Below are 26,431 nucleotides of genomic sequence, written 5' to 3' on the forward strand. Positions count from 1 at the left end.
CTGGTCATGTGCGCTTCTGCTGTTCTAGGTGGTTGTCTTTTCTGTGCTGCTGTTGCAGTAGACAGAAACAGCTCAATAGTGGCTTTTCTTGTGGCCCCTTCCTTTCATAGTCAATCAAAACCCTATCTAGGCAGAGACCTTGTTCTTTATACTTAAAACAGTGAGTCTTCCTTATTGTGAACATGATGGACCTGTGGGAAAGTGATCTGTTTGGCTGAAGTTCAGTTATTGATAAAAAAAACAGGAACAAGAACAAAAAAACTTAAGGTGGCAGTTTGCATTTCAGCAGCACCTTTAATTCATGGCTCTCCAAATGCTCTACAGACATTGATTAACGTAGCCTCACAACACCCCTGTGAGGTAGGTGAGTATGATTATCCCCATCTCTGTGGGGACCCTGAGGCACCAAGAATAAAAGGCTGAGCAACTGTGCTTTGATGTGACCCAGCACTTGGGCAGTAGGTCCTGTTACGCCTTCAGCTTCAGATCATGCTTTTAAATGCATGAGTTTAGCTCAATCAGGAGCTGTATTGGTCAGTTGTGTGGCAAGCCTGTGACTGTCTGGCACAGACTCTAAGGGCCGTTAGTCAAGGGCAGCAGTTTATCGGCCAAGTGGTAGTTCCTTGGTGCTTCTTGCTGTTGGAATAATCTAGGAGTTTGAATGCATATCAAAAATACGGTTAGATATCAACCATTGAGGGTGGCAGGCAGTAGCTAGAGCAAGCCCTTAGACCCAAGATGGGGAAGCTATGTGGGATGATACAGTAAATGTATTGATCAGAAAGGGCAGAATAACTTATATATATTAAAAAAGAAAAGCCCACCACTGCTCCTTCCCCAAAGGAAAACAAGAACCTAGAAAGTCACTACTGGGTGTCAAATGTCAGCTTCTAGCTCTGGGTCATTATCTTCATAGCACCTACAAAATGAAAAAAAAAACATGATACTTCAGTAGCCTGTTTGGGCTGGCAAAAGAAATTAAGCGAAGTGTTCCCTCAAACAAAATCAAATTTTTAATTTAGCTTTCAAACAACAAAGTGATGTGAACTACTTTTTTGGAATGGATCTTAGAGTACTGACAAGAATGTACTGCAACATCACTAACAACTCTACAGAACACAGGGAGCTTCGACTATAAAATGAGACCCTGACTTTAGAAATCTAGCTTATTTATCTGTTAATTTAATAACAAACCACCCTAGCACTGACTAGCCCTGGATAACGGCACCTATGTACATGAGGTATGCTGGACACGTCAGAGTTTACGCAGCTTGGATAAACTTCCTGGGCAACCAAATTTTCACCAGATTCACTGGAACCAGTTTGGATCTCTATGACTTTGATGGTGTTTAGCACTTTTAACACTTTTCTGAAGGAATAAGAGAGAAAAGGGAATACCTCAAAGGCAAGCAAGAGAAGTAATCCACAGCTAACTATAAAAAGCAAGACTTAAAAGGAAAACCTTTTCTGATGGTGGATAACTTATGCTGTTGTTCATGTTGATGTTCTTCATGGAAATCAGAGTGATGCTATTATCCTTCTCGCTTGTGCCTGCGGAGCAGCTGTCAACAAGAGAAAGGTATTAAGAGACCTGCAAAATGAGAGAAGGAAGTCTCTTTGCACACAGTTGCAGACAAAGAGGGAAGGCTGAGGCACATTGGACCTGGGTAGATTGGGAGCTTCCCATCTCCAGGTGACTGGCTCAGGTGCAGCCCATGAATGGAGACGGGTCCATCCAAGGCCTGGAATTGTCTGGCATTGTCTCTAGCTCTGGATTCATGGTCCTGATGGCACCCCTTGAGACTGAAAGTGTGGATCTGCTCTTTGATCTTTTGCCATAATTCAGGCACGTTCCTAGTAGATAAATTCCCCATGCCGTGTCTGTGTCCAGAGGGCTCTGGAGAAAGAAGTGGTGCATTCAGACGAATTCTGATACACAGCTGGTTTACCTAATGGAAAACACCACTGATGGGATTCCCCTTTCTCGCTAGCCTAAGGGCTGGGATTTTCTTTTAGTGCCAATGGAGAGTGGAAGATCTTGGGGATTAGGGTGCCTCTGGGCACAGTTCTCTGGTGATATGTCGTGCCTGAGTGGTTGAAAGTCACTTGGGTCATGATCGTTGAGAGTGTTTAGGAACCATGAATGTCACTGCGAATTTAGCACCTACGGTGCTAAATTCCTTGTGTCCCTTCACCCTTTCTAAAGCTGGATTGCTACCTTAGTAGGAAATTATCAGATAGAAAAGCAGGCGCAAGAGCTTTTGGAACTCAGTTACTCTTTCTCCTCATATTAGTTTCCTTCCAGCTTCTGTTCCTTTTGCTTTCCCTCCTGCAGCCTCTCCTCCTGGATAGTGGTGATGGGCTGTGAGGTTCAGGCAGACCATCCTCCACTTGATGTTTCTTTTCCAAAGCCCTCTGGAGTGGCGTCGCCCTTCTCCCACTCTTGCTGATAACTGGAATAGGGATCTTGGAAGTTATTTTTTGGGACCTGATCTCCTCTTACTGGCAGTACTTTGAGATTTGGAAGCCCAATTTTGGACTTCAAGTCTGTATCTAGGTGATGAACCCTCACAGTTATCAGTGCAGTTCTGAAATTAGACCTCTGAATAAGTGACCAAACTTCTAACTTTGACTCCATCAGGTACAAGACAAGGCTGTTGGCACTATTTTTTTTATCCATTCTTTAAGTTCTGAAACACCTCCTTCCACCTGAAATAACCAAAGCCGCCTCCTCTTGTTAAAATTAGTTCTGGAATAAAATACATGCTTTCAATAGGATGTGTGTAAGTGAGGTCACTGGACAGTCTTACCTCTCTGATACCACGGAGCTCCCTGGCTTCTGCTTATCTGGAGGGGGAGAAAAGTAGTTGATATGTAGGTGAGAACATCGCAGCTAAGCAATAAAATAAGTCAGCTATATTCAGAATTGCATTGTAAAGGATTATAAATGACGTCCAAATGAGATTAGATACTTGAGAGTTGGTTAGAGAAACTGCTTCAGCTAACCTTGCATTTTTACAGACAGACTGAATGTTTTGCTGCTTATGTAATTGCTGAATTCCTTCGGGCTCTTGGTGGTTCTCTGTCTTGCCATAGAGCAACCTTGCCCTCTAGTGGGTAGTGCTCAATGAGAATTGGGATTCTGGAGAAAATGAGTACCAAACTCCAGAACTGTTTTGCTGAAGGCGCCAGGAATGTGCGGAAATCTGCAGTTCTTAACTGCAGCAAGCACAGCAACCTTCCTTCTGCCTCCTTATGCAGATGGGTCTGGACTGAGACACCAAAGAGCTGGTTGCACATTCCTAATTGATTACTCTGTATTCCAGTTCGGCTTTAAAYCTGTCTCCCTTCCCTCTCTCCCTCCAGCAACACGTTTCATGAGCTTTTAAAAAGGAATCCTTTCATCTTTAAATAATTGCCAAATCAACATAGAAGCTGGTAACTTGTTGACTATGAAAGAAAAGACAGGCACAGGATATACCCAAGCATGAAAAGCTCTGATTCAGGCATAATTCTGATATATAAGTTATTTTTGTAYATTTTAAGCCTAGCTTCGGCTGAAAAGAGGCGCATGAAGCAGTGAAGTCTACTACCTCCTAAACGAATGGCACAAGGAGGTACCTGAAATTCCTAAAACCCCAAATGGGCAGGCAAATACCTTCTGAGTCCTTTGAACGGTTGCACTTGAACCTCAGGCTGACCACGCTGACAAGGATGATCACAACCACTATCAGGATGACTATGAAGCTGATGACACCTGGGGATGGAGGAAAGAATCGTCTGCCATTGATATGGTGGTAGTGTGCCTGCCCTTGGCTGCTCGGGYTGTGGAGGGACTTTGCCTCAATGAAAAATTTGAGTCTGAAAGCAATGCATCATTCATCTCTAAAATGAACAGGGCATGTAACATCCAGAGAAGTAAATAATGACTGGAGTGAATGGCTTTATCTCAAGTTTTAGCATCAAAGGCCTTTTGATGAATGGGTACAGTGCCAAGAGGGCAGAAGTCAACTGGATTACACGAGGGGTTGATTTGGGTCATTATATCTCTTAGTTGAGAAATCTTATCTTAAACATTTGTAAAGTCAGATAAAAACATAATGTAAAGGGGAGAGAGAAGCTAGAGATTGTGAAAAAATTGTTACCGGTTTCATAAACCAATGGCCAAACACAGGTTTGATTCTGATATTTAGCCTCTATAAATCAAACTGTTCTTTGCACAAGGATCTTGCTTCAAGACTCCTTTTGGCTGCCCTTGGAGGATATAAACCAATGATACTTATGAATTTAACACTTTTTTGGTAAAAGCTTCTGAAATATGGTTTTCCTGTAGTGCAGTGAAAATGTGCAAATTGTTTTTGTTCTTTGGGGAGGCAGTAGAGCCCAGGGAAGAGTGGGTGCCTTAAGCCTAACCCATGCCTATCTTCAAAGCTATTGACAGATTAAGGTATGGCATCTCTTGCTCCATCCTTACACAATCTCTGAAGGATGCAGAGGACTTGATTGCTCCCTGCCAAGCGAGACATAAAATGTATGGGTGAAAGCAGTAAGGCAGGGCTGGGAATGCAACCCCAGCAGGTTAGCAGGGGAGAAAAAGAAGGTTGTCTAAGCTTCTGGGCAGGTAGCATATTTATTCTACACCCTGTTAGGGAAACCAGGGCATGGCATGGGATAATTTGTGCCTCTTGCTTTAACACAGAGCTGGAATGTAGCTGGGACAAATACGGGTGAAAACAAGATCCCAAGTTCAGGTATGCTGCGCTGGACTTTCAAAATACCTGTTTGTGGTATTTTAGGCATGAATGGGAGTAACTGTTACTTAGATTCTTTACTACCTGATGACAAATCTTTTTCTTTCTTTGTTTCTTTTTTCTTTTCTTTCTTTTTTTTTTTTTTTTTNTTTTTTTTTTTTTTTTTTTTTTGGAGGGTTTTCCCTTGCACTCAGACTTCAAAATTGGGCATACTGAAGAGGAAAACGGAGTTGTTCCCCAGGGAAGCCTAACTGCTGAAGCTAGCTCTCCAAAATTGACTGTCTTGGCAAAACAGAACTCCCCTTGTTTACCCAGATCAAAAAAGACCTTACCAAAAGCTGCCACTGTCAGTGGTGATTTACCATCTGTAGGAGTCGGCGTGGGCAGGTAGCCAGAGGACTCTGGTGTTGGAGTAACTGTTTGTAAGATGCCTGTGAGAGGGATGGAAAATTTAGCTTTATATAAAGGTTTTCTTCCAAGGTGAGAAGACAATTCCTAGCAAAGTTACAGGGCTTATCACTTCACCTTATTGAAGAGAATAACAGTGGATCCTGGACCAGCTCCATCAATATTAACAGCAAAGTGACCAAGACCTAAGCAGGCATCAGAGATTGCCTTAGTGAGGCCCCTTTTATCAGCAATCTCTGTCAGCAAGTGATATTCTCACGCTTAGTATCTTCTGCTGGGGTAGCAATGAGAAAGCTGAGCATGATAGGTAGAGGGATTGATCTGGTGGTGTGTTTGAGGATGGAGTCTGTTCTGTCTCCCTCCTTTTATGAACTCTAACTCTCATACTAGCACCTTTCCTGCCTTGACTAGCCACCAGTCTTCTCAGGTTGAGCAGATTGCCCAAAAGAAGAGCTGTTTCTGTGCAGCTTTACAGATTTTTCGAGGACTAGATGGAAGAACCAGTAGCCCTCAGGTGCTCTGGTTAGCTCTTCACCATGCTGCCTTGAAGATAGCAGTATGATGGCGTTGTTGGCTGTGAGAAGGACTGTAAAACATCCAGTGTTACTTATTTCTCTGTGCAAGGAGAAAGCACCTTGAACTGCTGAGGTTGTAGTAATCTTGCTTCTCTTGGGCTCTTGACCTGGACAGAGGAAACATAGAGCATGAGACTTGTACCTGAAGACAGTGTAACAACCAAAAGAATTAATGGAAGTGCTAGAGAAAAGAATAGATTCACAGTAACGATGGGGATGTCAAAGAAAATAGAGTATTCATTTTCAGAGTGAAACCTTCTCACCAAATATACTTTGTACTATTTGCCATATCTAAAGAAAACTCAGGGGAACTGTTCAGATTCAGTTTCTGCAATCCCAACAGTTTTCAGGCAGATACAACAATTAAATACTGGAGCAGTGGACTGAGAAGGTTACAGATTTGCCCTTGCTCACAAATTTTAGATCAGACTGTGTTTTCTCTAATCAGATTGTATTTTTAGAACGTCTGCAGAATATGGGTGTGGGTTGACCGGTTGACATACCTTGGACTTGGAATTACTGGATATGTTATCTGGAAATATGTAAGCTACGCTGAGGTGAGCTGATTTGAGTATCTTCTGCTGGGATAGCAATGAGAAAGCTGAGCATGGTAGGTAGAGGGATTGATCTGGTGGTGTATTTGAGGATGGAGTCTGTCCCGTCTCCCTCCTTTTATGAACTCTAACTCTCATACTAGCACCTTTCCTGCCTTGACTAGCCACCAGTCTTCTCGGGTTGAGCAGATTGCCCAAAAGAAGAGCTGTTTCTGTGCAGACCGTATGTAGTCTAGCTGTGGCAGTGTAGAGGCTTGTTCAGCCAAGGACTCCAGTTCTCGGTGGGATGAACTGGCTTATATGAAGCTCTTTGGTTTGTGACAGCTGCTTCCAATGCTTATGTAGGCAATTTTAAAGCCAGCCTATGTATTTCACTTGTACAGTGATACGTCCCTTGATTTTTTGATTGGTATGTTGAAAAGCCAGAACTAATTATCTGCCTTGACCTTATTAAACAGCTACAAGCATTGTCAGGATGTTAAAATTGATACTTCAGGACTTCAGAAGATCATTTGTAGGTCAAGTAGGATCTCCTTTCTTCCTTTCCCATCCTCTCCCTCCTCCCAAGAAATTGGCCACAGCTACGTGCTACCTGAAAACTGTAAAACAGCTACTGTTGTTCTGAAGAGGAGTACAGCTGTCCTATGGGCTCCCACAGAAACTGGATTCCCATCTTGCAGAAAATATCAATGTTTTAAAGTATCATTTTGTACAAAGTCAGAAGAAAGAGTGGAAATATGAAACCAAGATGTGGAAGAGAACTACTTGCAAATATAGGAATAAAGCCTTCCAGCACGTTAAAGTAAAATATGGATTCAAATTGACTTCACTTTAGATATGAAGAAGAAAAATTTTTGCGGTTAATGAAGAATCTTGGCATAGATGAAGCATGTCCTCAAACAAAACTCTTTTTTTCTGAAAGAACAAATTTAACTTGTTCAGAAACCAGTAACTGCATGGAGCAGAATAGTCCTGAAAAATGGTGTGCTTCTGTATAATTTTTTTAATGGCTATCAAACCCTTTGTTTCATTCTGAAATTATTCTTTTAGCTACAGCGAGTAGAGAGAAACTGCGGTTTGAGCCTGGCCTGGATACCCATTTCTTGGGAAATATTGGGTCCCACACAACAGGAGGCTTCTGCTGATACTTCTGGAAGTATCAGCAGCATTTCTGTAGTCAAAGATATATTGCGTTTTTCTGATAAAGCAGCATTATAACTAGTATTAATCTGCTTTAATTAAAGGATTCTTGGCTTAGCTGGGCCCAGACATGCTGGTTGGACATCTGTGCAGGCAGAGCTGACCCCAGGATTTTAACCTTACATGAGTGAAATTTGGGGAAGCTTTGGGAGGTAGGCAGAGAAGCAGTGGAGTTTCTCATTCTTGATCAGTGCAAATTCTTGGGTCTGAATCTTTAAAATGAAGAATCAATGCAGTTATTAGATTTAAGTCTTCTCACTGACTTTCCTGGATTCCTGCTGTTATTCTGAGAAAAGTCTTACTGAATTCTCTACTTTTTGCTTATAAGCAGGGTTAAACAAACTGTCAAAACAAAAGAGGGATTTTCTTTTGAGGGTGTTAAAAGGACCACCTTATTTCTAAATGTAGATTAATCTTTCAGCTGTTGAAGTTATCAGTCAGAGGATGTTAAGTGAATTTGGTCTTCTGTTTTACTGACTGGTTGTAAGGATACTAGAGATGATTTGGGGTATTACTGATGGCTCAACCCCAAGATAAAGACTAATGCTTAAATAACCTGCACCATGTAAATGAAGGAAGTTAATTGCAGTGAAACATTGTCTAAATTTATCAATCCTCTGTAATAAAAACAGAATACCTTGAGTTGATGAGGTTGCTGTTTTTCTGCTTCCATTAGACTTTTCATCTGGATAAAGAAAACATAGGAAAGGAGACTTAGCATAATTAATAACAGTTTCAAGAGTTCTGGAGAGCTGTTGGGTTCCTTGGCAAAGAACTTTGTTTCTAGGCATGAAACTTCCCCTCCAAGCATAAATAAAGCCATCCGGCTCGCAAGCCATGTCTAGCTCACGCAATCATTGGAAAGAGCGTGCCTAAGATGTGAGCTTTGGGAGAGCTGTACTAGGAAGACTGTGGGTGCCTGTAACTCCTTCTGAGAGCATCACCTGGTACAGAATGCCACCTGGCTTTCCTGGCGTGGACTTGCTCCAGATCATGGCTGAGTTCAGCCCTGTGCTTTTGGGGAGCTGGAACGAGCGACTTCCATCAGCAAGATGGTGAGACCGCTTCAAAAGAGTGCTAGCACTGAGCAATTCATGTGGTATGAAGTAGCCCAGACTTTCTGATGCCCTCAAAATCTCTTGCAAAAGGGAGGGTTCACAAACAGGAGCACTGATCCTGCACAAGCAATAATTTATTGGTTTTCCATAGTTATATGAAGGCAGTTGCAGGCACTTACCCGGCACGGATGATGTTAATGTTGTTGTAGAAGTGGTAGAGCTTTTGGTTGTATTAACCAGGCCCAAAGTGGTGATATTCAAGTGAGCTGTTGTTGCTGACTTTACTGAAGTTGAAGGCTCTGTAGAGTAAGCTCAGGGTTAATTGAAATAGCTCTATGTACTACGGGTTCTGTTCGGAAATGTTCGGTATATTTTTTTGAAGTGAAATCTCAGGCCCCTTGGAGATTATGGAAAACCTACTAGACGAAACATTGAGCAGCGCAGACAAAAAAAATCCTTAGTTCTACTCAAGCTTTGGTGCTTTGGCATTAACTTTTGCCTTTCTGGCAAGGCCAGTCGGGTATAAAGAGGTGCTGAGCTGACAACTCAAGAGGTGCATGGCAAAAGTTCAGTCTAGTTTTGCTACCACTTTTTTTTTTCACTTTTAAAATAAATATTTTCATCACATTAACTAGCTAGAGCTTCCGGGCACCAACATGCCGGCTTACTTGTTTTGACACACTAGCTTTTATGTTTCATTTCACTGGGAGTCCCTAAACAGCACAAATAGTTCAATTCTTGCAATGGACTGAAGGCTTTGGCATTTTTTTTTTCAACTTGATGTTCAAAGCAATGTAGTGAGAACATGAACCTCATGCATCTAGAACGACATGGCAGGAGGGAAAAGGCTTTCCATAAACCTCCTGCAAGGAAGAGTGGATCACCAAGTTTGATTTTATAGGCAAGTTATTTGTCTCAACTTCTCAGGGATTTACAGTAAAGATGAAAAAGGAGCAAAACCAGTTTTAAGTTTTTGACTTTTTAGGTTTTTTCCTCTTTTTTCAACAAAATGTTTCATGAGAATATTTATGTTTAGGAGTAAGTTTCTTTTTTTGCAATGCATAGGAACAGAATCTCAAACATGTTGAGTGCTGGGCACATTTTGGGGAATTTGACTTTTTCTTTTAAATTTGGGGGTTTCTTTGAAGGGTGCGTTATGTTTAGAACAGAAATTTTCAGACAGAGTAGGAATTAGATCTCCAGAGATCTCTCAGTGGAAGAACAGATAAGAGTCTGGAGCTGAAGAGATCCCATTGCATGTTATTTGGGTTTGGTGTATTTGCAGACTGAAACATGTAACGCTTTGCTAACAACTCACTGTTCCTACTTCCAGGGCTCCTATATGACCATGACACATGGGGCTGTCCTGAAGCCAGCTGCAGCAGGAAAAATGAGAATAAAGTAAGGGAACTCTGCAGAGGTTCATACTATTTAAATATCATCTGCCATTGAGAGTGATTTGATTGCTGATTCTGTGGAGATAGATAACAAAGCAAAACAGTCATCTTTAACGACTAGGTTAAACCTAAGGCAATGTTCTGACCTTGTACTGTCACAAACATCGTGCTGTTTAGGGYAAGCCTCTTTGTGCCTCCCTTTTCCTCTTAGGGGAATGGGGAGCACATTAGCCTGCTTTGTATGTGAGGTGCTGAGGGTGTGCAAAACACTGGAAATTGGTAGTTATTTAAAAAAAGTGTAGTCAGACTTATCAAGAAATCAATAACAATAAACAAGAAGTAAATGTAATATGGGGAAACTCATAACAATGGCTTTATTACTGCTACTTCCGTTACAACAGTGCTCAAGAACCAAGGCCAGACCTGATCCGTGAGGGGCTGTACATGCACATACTACACTCAGACCGAACAGTCCTTGCACTAGACGGCCTCTTAGCAAAGTGTGTGTGATGACAGGACACAGTGAYGCAGATGCAGCCCAACCTGCCGCCTTGGCTGGGTTTGGGGGCGTGCATCCCTTGCACGCACGCGAAGTAGTAGCTCCAAACCCAGGGTTTACCCCTCTCCATGAGGATCCTATCTGTGTTGTGACCCTGCTTCTCCCCACTCAGTTTGGTGATTTTCCCCATTCTTACCCTTATCCCTTGATCMTTTTGGGGTAACCTGGCTGGATCACAAGCCCTTAATGCCACAAAATCCTCTTCTTCCTTCGTATGACAAAATCTTCTTCCTCCCCACCACTATACTCYTTTAACCTGCTTCTGGACAGCCTAAAAGGACTGATGTACATACAGAGCATTTACAAGCCTCCCAGGATGCCCTCAGGGTCCCAAAGCAATGTAGCTGCACTCTCAGCTCTTCAGAAGAGCTCTGATAGTCACCATCCACTGACATGGGGTGTCCGTAACAACCCTTGGAGGGGGGAAGGGGGAGGCACAAAGTACTTCTCCTTTGGTATGCATTACCTGAGGTATGGTTCTTTAGTTCAGGGCTGTGCGTCGTTGTTTGAGACTGACCTGTAACACAAGCAGAGAGTCATGGAGGAGACATCTTCTACACAGGTGCTCCTTGTTGATGGGATCCCCTTAAGGAAGTTTAAAGGATGGAACAGAAAGAGGCTGTTATACCTGATAAAGCTGAGGAGTGGCAGGAGAAAGAAGTGCCAAGGAGAGCATTTGTYATTGATGTGGGTGTAGAAGGCATGGGCAAAGGAAGGCCTGTTACCAGAGAATAGCTAGGAAACAGCTGAGAAGAAAGGGGCAACCTTACCTTCCGTCCTTCACTCCCTCTGCTTTTGAGATGCCTCGTGAAATGGGGTACCCCTCTCATCCAGACAAGGCTGGGCAGAGAGAGCAGAAAATAGGGAGCTGCCAGGGTCACGTATCTGGGGTTAGGTGTCTTCTCTACAGGCCTTGGAGAGTGAGGGGAATTGGTTATAAATGTGGCATGCAGAACTGGGCAGTGCAGGGTCCCGTGAAAAGGCACTTTAGCAGATGGGAGGGGTTTGAATCGGGTTCCCATTTGTGATCTCTCCATCTGCATCCACACGTGGCAATGCACACACACATCCAAATGGACTTCTAAAACAAGATTAAAATCCAAGTGGTACCTGCTACAGTGTGGGCAGACGGTTCTGTGGAGGTTGCAGTACCTGAAATGAAACAGCAACAGTTTTAATGATGCTAATGTGTGACAATCTGGCACACACCAATGTATCAATGTTCTTGCTAGTTGTGTGGTTTGGGTTTTCCCCATTTTTTGTAGGGACTGATTTTCAAATACATCAATTTTCCCAAAAGCATTAGCTAGGAAGTAGGTAACAAACAGTTTGAGAAGTAAAAGTATTTGGTTAAATATGGAATATTAAGTTTATTCTGAGCAAATTACTACTGGAGTATATTCAGCCAGGATGAATACTCTTCTGTGCCCATCCCATCCCCAGAATGAAGCAGGGTGAGAAAAATCCACCTGAGAGCCAGGCTAGCTGGACATGGGRAGAGGGGCTGAGGGTGCGCAGATGAAGTCAAACCCATTAGGGAACCTTCATTTGCTCTTACGTGAAAATGCCAGGCAATATAAGCGGAGTCATTCCCCAGCCTCTAGCTCTTTCTTGGCAGAGAAAAAACGTTTGAATTGGTTTCTGAAGCTGCTTAAAGAGTTAAGACGCCCTGGAATGCTTTGTTTCATTGAGGCCTTGATGGATGAGATTTGTAAAGGTCTCTAGACTGTTTTTCTTCCTGTCTCCTACCTTCTGTCTCTGGCATTTGCCTGCTGGGGAGCTGGCTGAAGCCTTGTGGCTGTGTTAGTTCTGACCTGGTGAACTGGTGGGAGGCTGCAGCTTGTGGACTGACTCAGAGGTGCCTTCCTTAGTGGGTAGAGTTAGGATGGTTGCGGACAGAGTTAGGTTGGTGCTGGAGGAGTGTGTTGCACTGACTTCACTATCACAGCACTGTAGGTGTTGCAGAGAGTCTCTAGTTTTAGTTTCTCAGCTGAAAGGTTTTTCTTTTTGTTTTTGAATGTATGCCAAGGCATCCCTGCACCAATCCTCCATGTTGTCAACTCTTAGGATGTCTAAGACTTTTCTTTAAGCCTTAGCACCTGGAATCCTATGATAAGCTGAGATGCCATTTCAAAATGTTGCCATTTAAAAAGGGAACAGAAGTGTCCAGTTCACATAGTTGGGGACAAAAACTAGAAAATGTGAGCAAAATATACTTTAAGTGCTAAGAAATCAAAACCAACTGGTTTAATTTTGAAAATGTGACTTTGAATTTATTTTTTTAATGCAAATGCTAATCAGCATTTTAGTAATTATTGCTGGTGATACTCATGCTGCCAAAAGATTCTTCAAAGAAACTATATTAGAGCTAAAGAAATCAACTGAACTGATCCCCACCGGTGACCCATGTGAGCTGACRGGTCCTAAAGGGTTCAAACAAAAAGGGAGAGCAAGAAACACTGAATCCTTCCGGCTCGCGGCCCCCCTCGTAATGCCGCATAGTGCTGTGTGTTTGGAACAGCGGGCTGATCAGGTGTAGTGCCCTCGCGGGAGACGCGGGGGTGACAGAGGCAGAGAGCCGGCAGAGCACCACCAGCCACGGCGACCGGCGGGACTCCGCTGCCCGGAGCGGTGCTTGCCCTCCTGTTGTTTTACAGCCCAATTCTGCAGTCTCTCCATGCAAGATTCATAACAGCTACTGCTATACCTCTGTCGTGAGCAGGCCTGCAAGAGAGCTAATCTTTAGGCTGCCTTTCTCCTCAAAGAGAGGATCACACGCTTCTAAAACCCTATTGATCTGATCTATTTTGGACTTCTGCCTTACAGTGAAAGGAGCCACAGCCTGCAACATCCTGTTTCTCACCCGGGGCTRTAGAGGTAGTGTAAATAAGCATAGTGGTAGGCGCCTACATTGTATTGTGGATGTCTGAAAAAGGTCGGGCGAATCCCACCCGCCCTGACGGCGGCATAGATCTGGAATGAGAGACTGCTGCTGCTGTGAGTTGAGACTTGTTCACCAGTGCAGGCAAAAGCAGGCTGTGGCTGGAGGAGCTGTCGAACGCGGGGCTAGTTTTGCCCCTGTAGCSCATGCGAGGGAGCAGTAGAAATCTTTAGCACACAGTGTGTGCCCGTTATTGCAGCTTGGCTCGGAGCCCACCCCTCGGGGGACTGTCTGGGTCTAGTGAACTCCTGACTGATGTCATCTTTCTCATGTAACTATCTTGGAGCCCTAACTGTTTTTTCCTCTAAGCCTTTATGAAAAGGATCCCAGCCCAACCGGAATGAAAACAGTATGTAAACCACAATGAATGCATAATAAAACAATCTTTCCAGACAGGATTTGCCTGGAAAAATCATGCTTGAAAACTCTTCTGTACTTTTCTGATCTAGCTTACTGGGCAGCAAGCTAGCAAAATCTGCTTGCATAGCAGCACTCGTACTGGGAAATATCCTTTCTGTGGATCTCCAGGGCCATGCTCTAGATAGCTTTCACTCAGACACCTGCAGAGAAGAAAGTGAAAGGATGGGGCTTGCTCAGCTCATAGGTAAGACTGAGAGGAGACATGATGGCAGTCTTTAGTAATCTAGAGAGGAAGGGGCTAATCAGTTCTCAACATCCACTGTGAAAAGGCCAAGAGAAAGGTCAGCTCAACCTGCAGCAAGAGAAAGGGAGGTTGGACAGTAGGAAATTTTAACACAGGGATCGTGAGTAGCTAGGCATGACTGCAAGGAGGATTTTGGGATATTCTTTGGAGGCTTTAAGGAGCAGGTTAAATGTACATCAGTCTAAAAACATAGGGTTGCAGAGAGAGGCAAGGTCATTTAGTGAATGAGTTAGTATAACTGAAAGACAGTCCTTTGGGCACAYGATCTTCATCCTTAAAAAGGTAGAGATGCAATTTTGAGAAAGAGGAGTGCAGACTTGTCACATAAGATGCTGTGGGGCACTCTCTGCTCCCCAGAAGCCCAGCTGGCTCGGGCAAGAACGCCCAGTAACTTGGGCAGTTTGCATCAGTTTCCCAAGTTTTCTCTCTTGCTTTGTCACTGGCCTTCCTCTTCTCGAACAGCATTACAGCACAAATGTTCTGGACATAGTTTTGCAAGTGCTTTGAGAAATACTCTCTATATGTACAACACACAATAATGTACTGAAATCATCTTGGGGCAAATATCTAGCTGCAGAATTCATGTAGCGCCTCTGTCTCCAACGTTCCCTTACAGAAACTGAAGCCATTATCCTGTCGCTTCAGTGGGAGAAGTAACTGCCTCTAACAGTGTATTTTCTTCTTGAAATTATCATAGCTTTTTGTAATGCCCATGTCATGTGAAAGCATCAAGAATCACTCCAATAGCTATTGTCTTCACTCAGTAACTTCTAGACAGCTTAGCTGATGCTTAATATATTTCCTTAGAGGAAAAGGGGAGATGAAKAGACTTATCAGCTGGCAGTTTTATAATCCTTTTTTGGTGTAATTAAGGAGAAATCTGAAAGCTTGAACTGGGCCTCTGGRGAACAGGAGGAAGCTGAGATAAAGGAAGGTGACATTGACAGCTGCCCTATACTGTTAGACCTGGACGAGACTATCCCATGAGGCAGCTCAGGTACCCCAAGAACTACTACAAGAGGAAGAGGATCCCATTTGAAAGTCTTCCACTGCAGCTTAGCCCTTTGCTGAAGCCTAAATCAGAGCACTGACTTGTAAGGAGATATCATAAAATGATTTGCAAAATTAATCCTTGGAGTTACTATAAATAAAACAAGTAGGCAGGTATTCTCCAGAGCTAATTTTTTGAGGTTAACTTAGGTTTGTTCAACGGCCCCGCTGTATCCTCTCTTGTGCTAGCATAAATTTGTTTGGGCATRTGGTGCTCTGCATCATGGCAGTAATGTGGCCAAAGAACAGCTCGTTAAAGGTGTTTGTTTTTCAGCTGGACCAGCTCCCTGCACAACTAGCACAGCAGGAGGGGCCACAGTGGGGAATGGGAAGAGACTTGAGGAGGCCCTGCTGCCCTGGAGAGGGGTTGTGGAGTGGGATGCCTGGCTTCTCTGGGGTGCCTGTGCCGGGCGGGCAGGACTGGGAGGGATTTTTCCCCTTGCCGCTGACCTGAACTCATCGATCGGTCCAGCTTCTGCTGGAAGGTGCAGCTTGCTCTTCCTACAGAGAGAGGGGATATGGGAGGAACAGGAAACGGGAAACAAAGAAAGCATCAAATCTCCTGCATGTCACAGGCTCTGAACTTCATCTGGCCAAGCAGATACRGACCTGTCTGCTGCCTTTGTGCTTTGTACCTGTTGTAGAAAAGTGACCAGTCTTGCTGTGAAGAGGCGAAGGGATGGAGATCTACCTCTCTTGGGTCTTTGTTCTCCAATAAATTACTCTGACTTCTGTAAACACAACAGCCCATTATTTTTAAGTGGAGCATGTCTGGCCCTGACTCTTGGCCACTGCTTCTTGTTATGCCTTCTCTGCCAACTTAAATAATCCAGAGTCCTGTTGTGTCAGGTGTTTTCTTTTGGGGAAGGTGCTTAGCTGCCACAATTGGATTAGAGCTAAGAGGTACAGACATGCACAAAACAGGAAGAGACCCAACGCGTGTTTTGCGGGGCTGGGCAGCAGGATGGGTAAGGACAAAAGAAATGCCACGTGTCGCAGCTCCCTGCGGGCTGGCCCGGGGGACTCKTGTGCCGATAGTGCCGTGATGCTGACAGTGGCACCTGGCCATAGCACTGTTTCCTCCCTGTRTTTCTGGCAGCACAGCCCTGGTCCCTGTGTGAAGGAGTCTGGTCGTGGCTGCTGTATAAACAAGTAACAATAACGCTCAGGACACAGCCAGCACGGCTGTAATTGCAATAAACATCAAAGCCATTTAAATGACTTGCCATTGAGTGTGAGCACTGCCAAGCTATTTGTTGTTGCTTGTTTGGGTGCAAGTGATTTATAGTTAGATTGTGCAGTTTTTAGGTGGAGATTGGGAGCTTGCTGAGGGATTTACGATAGGAAACACTGCTTTATGCTCTTGCTGTAATGGGAAAGTGCTGATAACCGATCAGAGCAGTAGGGCCTAAGAGAAATGTGTCAGAACTGCAGATGTGTTTCAATTCTCTGACTCCGAACTAGAGTCTTTTTCAGTTAAATTTTTTCTGGAAGATGATGGATGAGAATTTTGGATTTATGTTATTTGTAATATTCCTTTTCTGACGTTAGATGCGAGTGTCACATTTGAAAGCATAAGGGCCCTTCCACATAGCCTGTTCCYGCTGACCCCAGCAGCTGGGAAGTTTCCAGAGCTGGCATCTCGTCCTACTATGTGCACCACCCTTCAGTGTAAAATGAAGAGAGACTAAATGAGTTTTAGATGTTTCTGYTTTGATATCTTGATTCTGGCAGTTTTAGGCATTTGAAGAGTGTTTTTTTTTCAGCTTCTGACCAAAGAAAAGCACTTATTTTAAAAGRACCTTATGGCATGGTCTCAGTACACAGCATAGCTGCACATTTTCCCTGCTGCAGGAGAGACGTGGACCAACTGTTGAAAATATTTCAGTGGATTTATGCTGTCCAGTCTGTGTGTTGATAGATTGAAGAATTCACAAGGGAGAATCTTTGGGACCAGTATGAAGGCGCAGAAACTGGGATTGATCCCATTGCACTAAGAACTAATGAGAGAAGGGGACCGTCTAACCTGCTTGCAACATTTAGCACTGGACTTACTATCCTCTTCTCCTTCTCCAACAGCCTCTGAAAGAGAGGTGATGTTCTACCTGTGGTGTATACCCTGGCAGGGAGCTCTACAGCCTATCTGGCGCTGTACTGGCTTGCTGCACCAACATCACCSTGTGCTATTAGGATGTATAAACAAATGCTTTAGAAAAGAGATGGATAAAGGAGTTTTCTTGCTGTAGTACCTTCCAGCTTAGCCTCGCAGAAGCACTTCAGCTAATGTTTTCCCAACAACCTAAAATTAGATTTTTCAATTCATATATTTCCACTTCAGTAAAATGACCCATGGCAAAAATACGCTGACCACTTAACACGAATTGCAGCTGTTTCCTGGGTGGAATGCAGCAGCTGTTGAAACAGCGATAGGAACAATACCACATGTTTGACTTTTATGTGAAGGAARACCCTGTGTTAGAAGCTCTGGAGAGCGGCGAGCCTTGCAGATGTCTGAATCCCATTTTATTAGGCACCTGACAGGCACAGAAGAAAAGATGCCTCTGCCTAGAGGGCTGACAGCAGAACAGATAAGGCAGAAGATGCAAGGGAAAGAAAAGAAAGACCACTATTCTTTGTATATAGAATTAATAATTGGCAGTCTAAATCAGATCCCAGATCGACAGAGGTATTTAAACACCTTATTGTCCAACAAGATCAAGGAGTTTGGCAGCTCAGTGCTATGGTCCTAGATTGAAATGACTTGGCGAATGTTTTATGGAAAGTTTAGAGAGAGCCAGGAATTAAACCCGGATCTCCTGAATCATTAAAAACAATCTTATCCTTCCTCGAGGGCTGAACCTGGGTCTGGGCATCCTCTGAGCATCGTGCTCTGTTCTCTCTGGTGAACTGTTCTGGAAAYGCAGCACAGCACCGTTCTATCGGAAGACAATTAAAAACTACTTGAATTTAAAAAAACAAGCCAGAAGACAAACAATGTGGGGAAACTACGTGCACAGAATGGGCCCTGCCACATCACGGTGTGCGCTGAAATCCKGTTATCTCACAAACAACGCAGTCGCCACTGGAAGAGTAAAACGGCAGAGTTTTCTCCTCAGTGCAACCCCCAAGCCTGGGCCATGCCTGTCTGGGCCACCACTGCTCCCCAGCGTATGGGGAGTAAATACAGGCTCCAGATAGGCTGCTGACCCAGGGCTGCATCGCGAGCCTCCCAGCTCTTTACTGGTTCCAGTTTCTTCCACAGCCTGGTTGTTTGAGAGCTGTATGTTTGCTATGTTCTGTAATGCTGGTGCTGGGGGCCCTGCCATTCCCTYGGCTACGCCGCTCTTGGGGTTTGACCGTCTGTCTCGGTGTTTGGTGGAGGAATTGCTCCGTGCTGAGTTCAAATGAAATAGCCTGAGGGGAGCAAGCTGTCCAGGCTGACTTCTGGGAGCCAGAGCCCRGGATGTGCTTTTTGCCTGCCTGTTGTTCTCATGCACTTAAAAAAAAAAATAGTAGTTTTCCCCAGCAGATCTCAAAGCAGCTTACAGAGAATTGGGGTACTTTTAGCTCTATTTTGTTTTTTTTTATATACATGGAGAAACTGAAGTACTGAACATGTACCATGAGTTGCAGGCTGTTTCAGGAGCACTACTTCACATCTTAGGCTACCAGMCAAGCTTCTGCCACTGTGCATGTCATGCTGCAAGTTGTCCTCATTATTTTGTAAGATTTTTGTTCCTCACCAAATGTGGTGTGCTGTAGGTGCTGTAGGAGATCTGCTGCTGAATTTGCTTGTTCAGTACACATCTGGACAAGCATCCACACAGTGCACAAATTACCATCCCCTGCAGCAGTACAACCAAAGTGATGGATTGGTGGTAGGGTGTCCCTGGCAGATACATTTATCACTTCTCCTGAAGTCGTGGATGCTTTTTGCGTTAGTTCTCATGTTTTTGGGATTCTCCGAGTTTATTTGGGTGGAGAGGATACTGCTGATAGTAGATAATTTGTGTGGTGTTTGTGATACACCCTGTAGCAATGTAGCCTGCTGGAATCTGTTCAGCTTCCACCTAGTGACTGAGGAGAAAAAGGTTTATAAAGGACCAGTGGCATGAGGTATTCTTATAAATCCCATTCTTACCATTTTTCTTAAGTCTCTTAGCTTGAACCTCAGGGTTCAAGGAAGAGGTGAAACAGTCCCTTCTGGAATATATTCGCCTCATACAGCATTGCTGGGGAGGTATTTTAAACTTGCTCCCTAAAATACTTAGTCTGAGTGAGAAGAAGCTGTTAAAGCTTCGTGATCAGATAAACTTCCTCTGGTTTCAGATTTTAGGTGAGTTAACCCACAGGTATCACTGAGGTTTTATCTACAGATTTCAAAGCACACTGCAGAGCAGGCCATTTCATTAGCCTTGTTTCACATACAAGGAAACCAAGACATGGCAGTATTACGTGACTGTCTCAGTGTTAAGTGGCAAACACAAAAGGCAGGACACTGACAGGCCAGTGGTCCTACATCCTCAYCCAGCACACCAACTATGACATGCTGCTTCCTAATGACTAATGTCAGTGTGATTCTAAGATGTTTAGCAGCTCCAGAGCCAACACCTCTAGTCAACGACTTAGAGGAAGTTATTGAATCAAATGTTTTGCTCCAGTATGTCACAGTTATCAGTGCTGGGATGAGTTGCCAATGCCAGGTTCATGGCTAGAGCTGGGATAGTTCCTCTGCATTTGGTCAAGCTGCTGGTATTTGTCAAAATAGGCCTGATGTTTTACAAGGCTCTTTACAAACCCATTTCTCAGTGCCAGACTGAAGCTGGGTCTCCTCAYGCTGTGACCCAACTCATGCTGCAGGCTGTAGGAGACATGAAGCATCTTAGCAAGCGCTACTTCTGTGTGCTGCTCATGCCTCCCCTGCATAGTCTGTCTTTCTGCTGGACAAAACAGGGCCTGAAAGAGTTCAGAGTGAAGTTCTAGCTTCCCTGAGACTGGGGAGGCGAGATCCAAGCTGTCCTGCTCAGAGAGCCTGGGAGGCTTTGGGAGAGCACAGTTGCTTTGTCAGCTCTTGGCTGAGTGCCGTAACTGAGCAGCAGTATTGGGCCAGATCAGACCCCATCCTTTGCCTCTTTCCTCCTCCTCTTATGTGGGGAGCTATTTGCCTGGAGCTGTGCTACCCTGGGGAACATGCGAAGTCTACAGTTGTCCCTGSTCTCAGTGTGGCCGGAAAAGTGAGGAAATCTGATGAGACAAAAGAATGCTTGCATCTCCTTCCTCACCCAGTGGTGGCTGGTCCCACCGTGAGAAAGGTTTGCCTAGTTTGCTCTGGTGATGGGTGGACATGTTCCACACACCTGCAGCCTCCTGTTCCACATTGCTGCAACAGACAGCTCAGCACGAGCGCTCTCTGCCTTCTCTTTGCATGGAGCAATAATCCATAGCTATTAGCTTGATTGCCCAGAGAAGGAGATCTGCAGTGTCCCAGTGGACCTGAGGGCATTTGGACTTGTTGCTAGGGGGGACCATGCCTTCCTGCCTCTGTCTGTACGTTATGTGGAAAACAGGGCTCGATGCTTGAGTTTTTCAAGGTGAGTTTAAGCTGGTATCCTCAGCTGACCCCTCAATAGCTAAAAGCATTTGGATTTGAATCTTGCTTCTCTACTATGATGTCCTGTCCCTTCACTGTGTCCGAGATAAGCACCCTTGATCTTGATGAATTKGGTCTCAAACCAGTGAGTTGCAAGTAGTCAGAAAATTATTCCTAAACTATGAAATCCAACTGTTAGTTAGGCAGTGACATTTAACCRTGTCCCTGGCTTCACCAGATTTCTAGCAAATTTTACCATCTAGAGGCATTAAGGGTCAAAGTTTCCTTGAAACTTTTACACCTCCAAACAGCACCACAGCCAGAGATACTGGAAAGGGCCTAACTCTTCATACGCCCTTATCCTATACTAGAATGATTCAGTGGAAAGGTGAAAACATGGCCCCCTGAGTCCGTAAGTCTACTAAGTAGACTAAATGAGAAGTTCCCCACTTCTCATGGCAGTGGTTGGGTCATGCTGAAGGGGCTCATCTGGGAAGCAGGCTCTTTTTCATATCTCTTGAAATTGGAGTAACTAGACCTTTTAACTGTGATRCTTGGCAGTGCTGCCCTTTGCTGCTGTTAAACAAGATGTTTTCCAGGCTTGGCTTAAGAACCAAGAATTATGTGCTTTCCAAGCAGGAGCATCCTCCATGTTGGATTACCAGCACTGTCTCCTCCAAAAGCACCTGCTGTTGACTCACCTATTGTAAGAGAACATAATTCCTGGAAACAGTGTCCAGCCAATTGTATCAGCTTTGCAGAGAATTGTCTGCAGAGTTACATTTCACTAGAAGTGAGTAGTTTGCTCTGTGAGCAAACATTTCTCCTGAACACCTCCTCCTTTGCCATTCTCCTACACTCTAGATCGGGGTCAAACTAGCCTCTCCTATTTGGTCAAGAAGGGTCAGGAAAGGATCTTGGGGTTCCCCTCAGGTATCATCTGGTATGATCAGGGACTAGCAAAGGAAACATCCATCCATACAGGCAGAGGAGACTTGTGCTGCAACTTAGTAGAGTAAGAGGCAGGATCTGAATGAGATGCCTTCTCTGGCTCTGCAGGGAGTGCTCAGGCTGTTCAGTGGCAGTGCTCCACCACTGTGGACTTTTCTGGCCATAAGCTTTGTCTGGTGAACAAGAAAGGGGTGAAGCTGCTCTGGCATTGCACCATGCTGCATCAGGAGGGATTGCTTTCTGCCTGTAGTTCCTCCTGACACCCAAGGCACTAGTGATTTTATTCCCAGCCTTTACTGAGAATACAAATCAAAATGGTCTGCAATACCATCTCTGCCACTACAGACATCTAATGTCTGTTGTCAAATGTACTTTTAAAAGCACTGTATTTTGTTGTTATTGGCCCTGGCATAATTTTTTAAATGTGATTTTTGCAACTCCCTGAGTGCCAAAAGAAAGGATGTATTCTGTCCTCATCTTCTGAGGAGCACAGGCAGAGAAGCAGCAAGAGTCGGTTTTGGGATGCACTGGTGTGTAAACACTGTGTCTGGAAGGTCTCCTGTCAGCTGGATGTCTGTCCTTTAGTGGAATCTTATGTTCTCAGTTGCGTGTACGTCATACTTCTCATGGCTTTAGCCAGTTGCTGCCTCTAGTGCAGATGAGGAAAGTGGTAGATGGACTGGCAATGGGAAAAATCTGTGGGATTCTCATTAGCTCCCCATGAGGATGTTTTCTGTGGAAATCTTTTGTCTGGAACATGCCAATCTRTTATAATGGAAACTGTTCACAGGAAAAGGTTTATTTGGACTTTTTTTTGTCAAGCACTGATAGTGGAAAAAACGTTGGAAACTTTCAAGACTTCTCATTTCAGCAATTTTGAAATGACAGGGTTTAATCATTCCCTTTGAAATACCTCTGAGCTTAGAAATTTAAAATAATGAATAACARAATGTGCAAAAAGTAGAAAAAGCCTGTGCTGAAACAGACAATTACTAGTTTTCAGCCAGCTATTGAGCCCAACTTTGGGACAACTGTCTTGTGATATTATTTGTGATTTTTAGCTTTTCATCTTGGTGCAGTTTGGAAGTTCTCAGAATCTCCTACAACAGGGAACTTTCCCCTCCCTCTTCTCATCCTTGTCTTTCCCTGCTCTTCTACTACTGTCTTTCCCTGCTTTTATACTACCCATCCAGTTTGTAATAGGTGCTCCAGCTCTGGCCTAGAAGATTGCACTACYACATCAACACCATCTTCATGGCCTTACAGGTGTTTTGACTGTAACCTGTTGTGCTCCAAAGCAAATTCTGTCACTGTGTCAAGGCTATCTCCATCCTTTTGATGCATAAGGAGACCACTGAGCTCTTATGCCATGTTTAAGAGCACCTAGCGCTCTTCTTTGGTTACTTATGTATCAGATAACCAGGAGCATCCCYGATCAGTCCTCTGTCCTTTCACTCAACCTTGTGTTTTCCCTTATGCAGAAACGTTTCCCCGAGTTGTGCATGCYGACAAAAACAGTCCCTGCCCCAGAATTTTAAGCAGAATGCAGAGGACAGAGTTGTGGACAGCAAAGTCAGACACTGAGGGCTGATGGACAGGACAGTGGCAGGCTGTCCTGACGACATCCTTGCCACCTGATCCCACAACTGCAGAGGGTAAACTGTGAGGCAAATCTCTTGGGACACGGGGCAAGCAGCCAAAAATCCCACATGTAGGCAGGAGAGGGTGGATCTCAGTATAGTGCATGTGATCCAGAAAAGGTACCTGAAAACTTGTGTGGCATGCCCATGCAAGCTATAGCAAGTATTTTTATGGGAAAAGTAGCATTCTGGCCAGGCATTAAAAAGCCTCATGGCACAGCAAAAGGGGCCTCAAAGCCCCTTCTCTGATACTGCACAAAATTTGCTCCTCTGGTGAAGCCAGCAGTATTCCCCCCAGCTAGAAGAGAAATTTTCCAATCTATATGCTCTTGTTCCTGACAATACCACTAGTAATTAAGATTCAGTAGCACTATTTTTGGTTGTATGGATGGGTTTGTTTTCTGCTTTCTGTGCCTTTTAAAAATCCTGTTACCATAAACAAAGTGACTCTAATCCTTATGCAACTTCTGTGGTTTAATGATAAGAACCTGGGATCCAAGACACAATATTATTACTTTTAGATTGCTGTCTATTAGAAATGGCAATAATATTGCTATCTATTGCTTGAAATGCTTCTAAACTCGTGGCTACTACAGCCATCACCAACACAAGACGTGCCTTACACTGAAAGAAAAAATAACTGTCATGCTTCAGAATGGGAGACCAATTCCATACAGATATGTTTACTTTATCCCACATCATAACTCGTATGTGAAAGAAAAGTTAGAATCAGAGCTATTACGACTCATTTTCAATAAGAATGATAAGTGTATTGCATGTGGAGTTTTGCACATTGCTGTATGCTCTTTATATTTACATCAACAAGAGGAAAAATTACACTCAATCAAGGAAAACATTTTCCAGGAAAACTATGTCTTGTACATTTAAAAATACTGTAATCCTACCTGTACCTATATTTGTGAAAATACCACTTACTACAAAATACCTCYGTATCTCAGTACTTCAACAGAAACAATCCTTTTGTTAACTAGGAAACTGGCTGTTTTATTGCACTGCAATCCTTCTCAAGTAAACTTTGCAAAAGCTGACATGGCCAGGTATTTCCAAAGAGCCTCCTGCCTCTGGCTCTGAATTTAAAGGCTGAGCTTTCCAATGGCAGCTACTACAAACTCAGATCTCTGGCCAGTTCTCTTTGGTGCATACACGGAAGATAAGCTCTGAAAACCTGCCTGCTCTGCACCACAGAGCCTTCCTCGGGGTACGACTGAAGCRCCTTACCTCTGAGAAGAACACAGCCAAATAGCCACAAGAGCGGATGGAGAGACACAGCCAGCATCTTCTTGGTAGCTTGTAACCGTACAGCCCTGCTAGGGCTCTGTCCATACTGAGAGTGAAAAAAGGGTGAGGAGAGATTTGCCTGCCTGGGTTGATTCTTTTAGAGCTTCCTGTAAAAGAATAGAAGGAAACAGACTGAATCCACAAGGGAACTCATGCCACGGAACTGTGTTTTTAGCCCATTATGGTTGAAAAGGATATGAGGCATAGTTTACCGAATGCGAAGGAAACCTTAGCATCATTTTGTTAGGGAATTCTGTTCTCATAGTGGGGGAGAATGGCAGTGCAATGTGCACAACGGTCCTGCCTGGCTTTGGGCCTCAGTTGCTTCTTTACGGTGCTTGTTTTATCAGAAACTGTGTATTTGTGTTGAGGGTCCACTGAGCACAAAGCCAGGACTTTGGGTTCAGCTCAGCTCCTGGCCTGGAGCAACTCACTCCTCTCCTCTGCGCAGAGTAGTGAGGGCTACAGGCTGGCCTGGTCCTYCCTGGGTGAAAAGCTGCTCCTGGGTGTCACTGGAGGAGCCAGCCTTTCCTCTTAACAGGAGAGGGGACTTTCTTAAATCTTCTGGGAAGGGTTACAAGTGTCCATTGGAAGTATCTGCTGCTGGTGGGTACCCAGGACACGTCAGTTTTTGATGCAGCAACATCATTTCCCAGCAGGACATTCCAGGCTTTGAATAACCCTATTCCCAGCCTAAATGCTGCTCCCTACCGCAAACACTCTCTGTTAGGGGGCTGTGCCTGAATTTGTGCTGCTGTTTTGCAAAGGCTTTATTGCCTTCCACGGCGCGGAAGTCTGCAGCTGAAACGAAGGCAGGCAGCCCATGCGGCTGGGCGGCTGACACCCCGTGGCAGCTTCAAGCACATAGAAAATGAGAGCGGTTTTACTGAATTAAATCTGTCGGGGAATATTGTAATTAGAGGAAGAACTCGGCTGGCCTTTGTGTGGATATTAACTTCAGCCTAACTAGGGGGGATTAGAGGGAACCCATAGGGGGTTGATTATTTTCTGTCTGCTAGGAGAGGCGGGGGCTCCTTCGCTTTCCTCCGAGCAGCTGGTCTGGCTGCTGTTGGGAGCTGAGCTGGGTCATGCCCAGGGCACCTCGGATCACAGAGGTTTCCTTCCCAGCTGAAAATGCTGATTTAGACATGAAAAAGAAAGAGAAACTCCAGGGTCTAGTTCTTCAGTGAGGGGAGGAATTGAAAAATCAGTGCAGTGGTCGGCTGTGCTAGCAAAGGCTTTTGGAGCATTTGGCTTCTTGACTCTGACTTTGTGACTGAGCAGTGGCAGGAGCAGAGCCTTTGGCTGTTAGCATGCTTTCTGCTGAGATGAGACGCAGGCTGTCAGGTTTTCTGTGTCTGTTCATGTTCTGGTCTGTCTGTGTGTCCCCTGCTGGTATCAAAGGGAAGGAGCTACCATATGCTTGATGGAAATAGGTGGCTGCAGGGGAGGAAGGAGGCTATCTTAGTGCTCCCGTGATGGAAAGCTACAGTATTGGCCCATCTCAGAAGAACCATGCCAGAGTTTCAGGTACAAATCTGCAGGAACCCCAATGCCAGTGGCTTTAGGGCTGACACCACTGCTTGTTAATGTGGCTGAGTCTGAGCTTCCAGCCGAGACGTTGTGAGTGTACCTCGAATTTCAAGATATTTCCACATTATTTGCTGCTCTGTCTAGCACTCTGAAGCAGGAGGCCACTGCATGGTGGCAAGATGGTTCCAACTGGGGCTGACTGGTTAGACTGCCCAGCTCTCCTGCCCCATGCCTGTCTCACGGAGGTGGCTGTTGACAAGG

At 44.5% G+C, this 26,431-nt stretch overlaps 1 protein-coding gene across 1 annotated transcript; it reads right to left on the reverse strand.

Moving 5' to 3' along the window:
* Nucleotides 1-262: 262 nt before the first annotated feature.
* On the reverse strand, nt 263-24,714 carry ECSCR (endothelial cell surface expressed chemotaxis and apoptosis regulator). Its single transcript, XM_085307780.1, has 11 exons — nt 24,578-24,714; nt 11,613-11,654; nt 10,969-11,019; nt 8,726-8,845; nt 8,126-8,173; nt 5,794-5,841; nt 5,084-5,182; nt 3,659-3,757; nt 2,811-2,847; nt 1,463-1,562; nt 263-919 (listed from the first exon to the last, which is right to left on the reverse strand). The coding sequence occupies exons 1-11, from the start codon at nt 24,633-24,635 to the stop codon at nt 911-913; spliced, it is 711 nt and encodes a 236-aa protein (XP_085163906.1). The 5' UTR covers nt 24,636-24,714; the 3' UTR covers nt 263-910.
* Nucleotides 24,715-26,431: the final 1,717 nt, after the last annotated feature.

Source organism: Rhea americana, unplaced genomic scaffold (genome assembly GCF_003343005.1).
Source record: "Rhea americana isolate MKP2758 unplaced genomic scaffold, rheAme1 scaffold_264, whole genome shotgun sequence".
NCBI classification, from domain to species: Eukaryota; Metazoa; Chordata; class Aves; order Rheiformes; family Rheidae; genus Rhea; species Rhea americana.